Below are 7,807 nucleotides of genomic sequence, written 5' to 3'. Positions count from 1 at the left end.
TGTATGTGTGTGTGCGTGTGTGGTGGGCGGAATACAATAACTAAATCCTCATCTTTATAGTGGAAAGTCCGTAAGTAGTATCTAAATGGCAGAAGTCAAGAAATCCTGGAATAAGCATGTTATGTAGAAATATGGCTATAAATAGTAGAAGAAGCAGTCACGTGTTGAAAATAGTTGCTTCTGGGGAGCAGGAATCAGCTATGGGGAGAGGTAGGGCAGGAGACACTGTTTTTCATGATATCCCCTGTAGTACTTTTTGCATTTTAAACTATATATATGACTTCTTTGATAAAAAATAAAAATCATGAGTTGAGAGGATTTATGATACAGGTGGGAAGGTTCTAGAGTATTGTGAGCCTTGACTACTAACTAAAGGGTTTCGACTCAGTTGGCATAAGGGGTCAGTCTGGTATGGTTACCCTGATGGCAGTTTATAGGCCGGATCGGAGTGCGAAGATGAGTTCAGGGATAATTGGACATAGAAGTGGAAAGTCAAGGGCAGGGAGACAACAAAATAAGAAGCTCTCTGGCTGAGTGGTTTACTGACAGCAGGAAAGGTAGAGTTGGCAGTGATGGTGTGGTTTCACCCCTGGGTGGAGGGCTCACAGGGAAGACTAGGAAAGTCTCAGGTTTGGGGACAGAGCCATGGCGTTTAGTTTAATCCAAAGTGACAGCAGGTCATGAAGGCAAGACAGCCTAGCTTGCGGAATACAGACACAGTCTGGGAACTGGCCATGAGACCAGGAACAGCTTGAGGAGAAGCCATGTGCAGGGAGACTTTGGGTTTATTTAAAAGAATCTCTGAAGAGGTAGCAAAAAAAAAAAAGTTATCTAGGAGGTAACTTTTTCCCCCCAAACTGAGGAAGATCCCAGACTGAAGCATGATAGTCATGTGAGTAAGGTGAGAATTCAGAGAATATGAAATGAGAAGGTAGTCACGGGTCAAAGACTCTCCAACAATTTGGAATCGTACAGTAGAAATCCATATTGGGTTCTTTGCAGTGGGATAACCCTGTTTTCTTCAGTGGTCTCTTACCTTTCTTAAATCCTTTTTCTCCCTGCCCCCCTTCATACTTAAACCGTGGAAAATTTCAAGCATACACCAAATTTGAGAGAATAGTACGATGAATTCCTTGTAACCCACACCTGGTTCTAACAATTAATAACATTTTGTTTTATCTGACTTTATACTTTTTAGGAGGGGGTGGTACGATTAATTTTAAAGCAAATCCCAGACATTATATCCATTGATCTATAAAATACATCTTTAACAGATGATTTTTTTTAACATAACCAAAATACCATTATCCCACCCAACAAAATTAACAATGTTTCCTTATTTCATGTCATACCCAGTCAGTGGTTCATTTTTTCTAATTATCTTAAAAGTGTTTTTATACTTTGATTTTAAACTCAAGAGCAACACATTGTTTTTGGCTGATATAGGTTAAGAGAGACTTATGAGACCTAAGTCCCCCCATCCTTTCTTATTTTTTGGGGGACGATTTATTTGTTGAAGATCCTGGGCATTTGTCTTATAGGGTTTCTCATATCCTGGATCTGGCTAACTGTGACCTTGTGTTATATAACATGCTTTTCTATCGCTTGTTTTTCTTGTAAACTGGTAGTTAGATATAGAGGCTTGATTAGATTCAAATTCACCTTTAAAACTGAAGTATAATTTACATACAGTGAGATATACAGATCTCAGGTATACTGTTGCTGAGTTTTGACAACTGTATTTGCTCATGTAACTCACACCCCCATCAAAATATAAAACATGTGCATCACCCCAGAAAGGTCCTGCTCTTTTTTTTTTTTTTGATAATTTCTTCCTTGTGTGTGTAGAAATGAAATTAAACGGAGTAAACATGGCTAAGGAATTTTTACTGTCTGTGCTCGCCCTGCCTTGCCCATGGAAAGGTTGCTTCCCCACTAAAGATAATGTGGGGAGTCTTGCTGTTGTTTGCACCAACCTTCTCATGAAGATGCAACATGTTTTCGCTGGCACCTTATAGCAGGATAATTTCGGTTGCAAGTAATGAAATGTGGGATCCAAATTGGCTTAAATAATCAAGAGAATTGACTGGCTCATGCAATTGAAATTTCTAGATGTAGATCCTGCTTTGAGGTGAATCCTGATCTAGTGACTGAATATCACCAAAAAGCTGTTGTGCTGTTTTTGTTTGTTTTTATTTTTCTACTCTGCCATCCATTTGGGTCCAACATGGCAGCCAGTGGCCCCCCAGGACTGCATGCTTTCTCAGTCATATCCCGCAAGGAATAGAATATTTTCCCCTGAACTCCTAGCGAAAGTACTGAGATCACCCTGATTGGCCAGCACAGGTCACATGCCCACTCCTGGTCCAGTCAACAGTTTAACTCCAGGGTTGGGAGAAGAGTCAGTTTCCCCAGAACCACATGGATCCCCTAAAAGGAAGTCTGGGGCTAATGGTAAGGAGGGATTGGTTGGTAAGGAAGCAACCACAAGCGTCTGCTGTAATCATCTAAGCCCCAGAAGCCTCTGTGATTGGGGCCTGCCTTCACTCTCCCTTCGTCCCTCCTTGCCAGCCATCTTGAGATTTTGCTAGAATTTCAGTGAAGGGGTGGGGTGGTCACTGTATTCATGTTGTGCTTAATATTTCCAGCTGGGAGAAACGCACAGACCCCCGAGGCAGGTTTTACTATGTGGATCACAACACTCGGACCACCACCTGGCAGCGCCCCACAGCCGAGTACGTGCGCAACTATGAGCAGTGGCAATCCCAGCGGAATCAGCTCCAGGGCGCTATGCAGCACTTCAGCCAAAGATTCCTCTACCAGGTGAGAGGGCAGGGGCTTGCCACAGGAGGGGACCTCCCTGCCCTGCAAAACGTGCAGCTTCGCATGTTCGCCATTGACCTGTTTGGTGAGCAGGGAAAAACGACAGTGCTCTGACCCTGGAGATTTTGCTCATCGCAGGGAAATTCCTCAGACTCCTGTGTTACTAACTTAATAACTCACCTCTGTGTCCAAGGACTCAATATGTCTGAAACTAAATTCACCATCTTTCTTCCAACACTGGATTTCTCTTCTGGCCCCGCCATCTAAGTCCATGTACCCTGAAGGTCGGCTGTGACCTGTCCATACCTCACCTTTTCAAATCAAAGCAGCCTCCCAAATCCTTCCCTTTCCATTGCTGCTCCCGTTTTTCTGTAGATCTTTATTATCTGACAGATTCTCAAGAATGGAGGGAGCCCAGCCACACAACCTCTTTGGAAGGGAGAGGTGGGATTCCCAAGTAGGAACTCTGATTGCATTTTCTCAGAGCACCTTGAACATGAAGCTTGGGATCTGTGTAGAACCTGCACAGGATGTGGTGGTGGATTGGAGGTTGGAAACTTTAGGAGCCGGTCCACAACATTTAATCACTGTGTTTAATACACATAGTTTCTATTTGAAAATGAACTTGAACCCCACAACCCATTTGTAAATCAGATACTGCTCTAGTTAGATGTTCAGAAAATCTTTAATTCCATTTAATTAAATAGAGTTCATGATCAGCTTTGCCTTCGTTTGCAGCTCTTTCTCTGCTCACCCAAAGCAGGAGCTAACACCATCAACCATAAGGCATGGTGGCATCTCTCTCCCTGGGGTGGCTCGTCCCCTCTTCTGTCTTTGGGGACTGATTGCTATTTATAATGAGGACGCTGATGAGGCCCCCGGTTTCCTTACTATGGATGAGCAGAAAGCCTTAATTACATTAAGAGCAAATGTAATGCCTGTCTACAACCTGTGCCCTAGTGGCCTACCAGGTACGGAACTAGTTATGTTCTTTTATGCCAGGCCTCCCACTCCACAACTGTTTTCACACATGCCTGGCTTCCTGGTCTGGCATGTTTCAAAACTGGATGGGATCTGCCCTTCTCTGCATTTCAGAGATTGTTCCTGTTGGGCTGGGCCCCAAAGATCTTACTTGCCATTTTCTTGGGTGGTTGTGGCTTTCAAGACTGGGAAGGTCTGAGCATGTTTGTCTTTTGAATTAGAGACAAGGACACATTTTAGAAGTCTCACATGGTTTTGTCTCCCTGGTTATTACTCAACTTCTGAAATTAAAAAAGAATCCATTAAAGGACTTTTGATTCTCTGCCATGCACCACGTAGGTTGACCGAGATCTTGGCTGTGTGAAGGGAGGTTTCTGGAGTTCACGTCCACTTGGTGTTTTCGCACATTCATTCCTCTTGCCTGCTTCTCTCATGTTAGTCATTCCGCGCCTGCAGAGGAAGAACGTTTACTCTTAGAAGTAAAAATGAAGCAGTAAAAAAAATGTTCTCTCTGAGTACTCTAAAATTATGTTCTCAGCTTGGGGATTCAGGAGGGTTCTGGATGGAGGTGATGGTTCCCTTTTCTCCCTGAAACAAGACTCGTATGGAAAAACATGGTAGGAATCTCTTTTGGGTCAGCTTTCAGTGTCTCTCTGTTGATGTCCCTTCCCCCTGGGTTTGGTTTGTGCCTCTTGTTTGCTGTGGTGCCATGTCCTGGTTCAAGTAAGAAGAGTCACTTTCATAGAGTTGTGGGGTTTGGCCCTGGCCCAGGGTTTGACTCGGTAGACTTAAGAGCTGATACCATACCAGCAGCTTCCCCTCCTCCTCCTTTGGGGCTGAAACCGAGCCCTGTTCTTTGCTGCCCCGCAGAGAACATGAAATTCGGTTCAAAGCAGAAATCAAGGGATCCCAGACTGCAGTCTCTTGCATCTCCTTCCTGCTGTCTGCCCCAACACACACCTTTTTCACTCTGTTATTTAATGGTTCCCTGATTTCTGACATTTGCCTTTCCTAACGCCCCGGTGTGTTTGCTGATTTTGATCATCATGCACGTGCTGTGTTGACCGGTGCAGTCTCGCCTTGCCCTCCGTTTCGTGTTCCCACTTCAGTCCACTGCGGAGGCCCCGCCCAGTCGTGTGCACCGTGTATTGCGACAGGACCCAACTCACAGCCCATCACTATTTCTGTGACACCTCTTCCTTTACTCCCACTTTGGTCCCCTCCTAATCACTGAAGGAGGTATCTCATGTCGGCAGGACTGAAGCAAGCCATTCTGAATGTGAGGATGCCAAATTGAATTATCCAGAAACAGACAATTCGGTTCTTCCTCTGTAAGGAGCCCCTTGGGTTGCATTCTCAAACACCTGGGTTTTGTTCTCCACTCATGGGTATATACTTTTCAGAAAAAGCAGCCTGCCTTCCACACTAACCTTTCTGCCCTTCCCAGAGCCTTTTGTGCCCTTGGCTGTATTTGCTAGACATTCTTTATTTCTGAGTTTGTATCTTAAAATATTACTGGAACTTAATGCTTAGTTCCCAAGGGACTTGAATTCACGTGAGCTGTCTGGCTCATGGCCTGCACCCCAGATCTCCCAACCCAGGGACAGTTACCGGGAACATTATTTCATAGCTCTGCTTTCTATCCCTAGTATAAAGAAAACTGTCCTGTCTTTTAGAGTCACCTGCACATCCTAGAACCTCTCTTCTGACTATAACTCTCCCCCACCCCCGACCCTTTCTCTGTGCTTTTCCAGCTGGGCTCCAGGTAATGCTAGGATCCCTCATTTCAGGGGACTGTGGTAGAAGAGAAGGGGCGGTTGGTTGGCTTATTAGAGATGTGGGGTTCTGGTTTTCTGGGCATGACATGTAGCTTTTATTTTTCCTTTTCCTTTTAAATATTTTATTGGGTAATTGGGGGAAGGGAACAGTGTTGGGAATCTGGGAAGGGGAACAGACAAGTTTCTGTTCTTTTGTTCTTCAGTCTAGTTGTGGAGGACGTCGCTTCACTGGCCCATGTTGGTATTATCATTGTGCTCTTCCTGGCTGAGGCAGTAGCTCACTGGCCCCTGTACAGCTGCTCACAAAAGCACACACCTGTTGCCGGCCAGCCCCACTGCAGCCTACGCCGTCGCCGGCGACTCATGGCAGCCCAGTTCCAGGTTGAGCTGTTGTTCACCATCTTAGCTGTAGAGGGCGCAGCATCACTGGCCCTCATGTAGGATCTGAACCGGGGCCCTGCTGCTCAGAGCTGGCGTCCCAAGCCAACTCTTAACCAATGCGCCATTGGCCGGCCCTATTTTTTTTTTCTTTGATTTCTGTCAACTCCCTTTTATTTTTCAAATTGTACTACGTACATTGGGAAAGAAATATCTAAAATAGTCAAGTGCTTTGCTTTAACGGTAGGCGGTAAAATCATTATGAGTGTTGGCTTCCATTGACTCCATTACATGTGTTGTTTGTGTTTATCAATCTCTGGACTCTCTCTCTTTCTTCTCTGCTTCCTCTTCTCTTTTATTCTTACAGGTTTTGGGGGGTGTGGCTTTAACAGGAGAATAGGAGAATGCCAAAGAAATTTTAAAAAAACAAAAACACTTTAATAAAAGAGAGCCAACATTGTATAAAGTCTGTGACATTAAAAAAGGCAAGCATTAAGAAAAGAGCTGATACATTTTTTTTTTATTCTCCCTGTGCTTTGTATACTAGTCGAAGTTCATTTTGATGAATAACAGAAACCCACTTGGTTAAACTTAAGCAGAAAGGAATTTATCAAATGGGAATTGGGTAGTTCATAGAATTAACACAATGATGAAGACTCCAAGCTCTGGCAGAAACCAGGGGTAGGTAAGGCAAAGGAATCGTTTGTGTAGGACATCGTCCCATCCTGCTGCCCTTAAACACTTAATGTTCCAGAGACTATGGACTCTACTCCAGCAGCGAGGCATCTCAAACAGCCCCTGAGGTTTCACGCCGCTCCCTGCAAGTTCGGAGTGGGATCCTCTGGTTGGCTGTTCTGAAGTCATGTGCCCACACTCTCAATGACATGGTATTGGGAAAGAGAATATTTACTAGCTGATACATATTTTTTCGTTTCTTGTTCAATGCAGGTTACAGCAGCCATCCGTAAAGACCATTTGGTCTGTTGATTCGTAGCGTTAAGTAAAAGATAACTGAGGAGACTGAAGCCCCGTTGGTACCAGTTGGGAGCTAATTTCCCACAGAGCCCCCAAATGTTTTGTGGATTATCCGCTCATTCCCCCCCCCCCCCAAAAGACCTGAAGCAGCAAACAATTTTGTACCAAATACTTCTTTTAAATTCTTCAAATGACCCTTGCCATAGTTCTTCCCTCCTGCAAGGACATTGCTTCAGCTCAGTACTGACCCCACTGCCTTGTATTTGGCTTTGTTATCCAAATGCTTCAAATGTTAGTTCCTTTCCTTCTGTTGCTGAAGGCGTTTATACCTACTGTTCATTTATGAACTACAAACAAAGGTGGAAGAACTTGGATTTTATGAGATGCTGCACCCTATCCCCACCCCCACCAAAATGACTTCTGTGAATTTGGGAGATCTTGTTCAGTAACCAGCAGACAAACCTGCATTGTGGTGGAGGTTCTGAGCACATCCTCCGCGTTAGGTTGATGGTTACTTTGGTGGCAACGTGCTCTAAATCGAGGATAACCCAGCTTCCCGCACCTTCCTGCAGCTTCATTCTGCTGGGTAGGAGGCCCTTTGCTGAAAGGGGGCTCTGTCCCATCAAGGAACCTATGGTTTCCAGACTTAAACGTCTTTGTTGGAACTTGCTTTGGGAGAGTTGTTTGTGCTGCCACCTTGGAAAGAAAGTTTCTCTGTCCTTTCAGCTGGGGGTGGAGGGCAGGCCGTGAAAGGGGGTTCATTGGCAGTTGAGTTCCACCAATGTTTTCTCAAGTCCTGACTGAGCTCCATTCATCCTCATGCCTGTGTGTGGCTCCAAAGGGGCCAGCCAGGCAGCCCAAAGTCAGCACTG

General features: G+C 44.9%; 1 protein-coding gene across 2 annotated transcripts in view; it reads left to right on the top strand.

Moving 5' to 3' along the window:
• WWP2 (WW domain containing E3 ubiquitin protein ligase 2) overlaps window positions 1-7,807 on the top strand; it is a 111,256-nt gene that overhangs the window by 87,683 nt on the left and 15,766 nt on the right. For both annotated transcript variants that reach the window (XM_019654490.1, XM_019654485.1), the window contains one exon: window positions 2,649-2,823. In XM_019654490.1, coding sequence (XP_019510035.1) covers window positions 2,649-2,823 — 175 coding nt within the window. The remainder of the gene's footprint in view (window positions 1-2,648; window positions 2,824-7,807) is intronic.

The sequence above is a fragment of the Hipposideros armiger genome, unplaced genomic scaffold, assembly GCF_001890085.2.
Source record: "Hipposideros armiger isolate ML-2016 unplaced genomic scaffold, ASM189008v1 scaffold_9, whole genome shotgun sequence".
NCBI lineage: Eukaryota > Metazoa > Chordata > Mammalia > Chiroptera > Hipposideridae > Hipposideros > Hipposideros armiger.
This window is presented reverse-complemented; position numbering and strand designations above follow the sequence as displayed.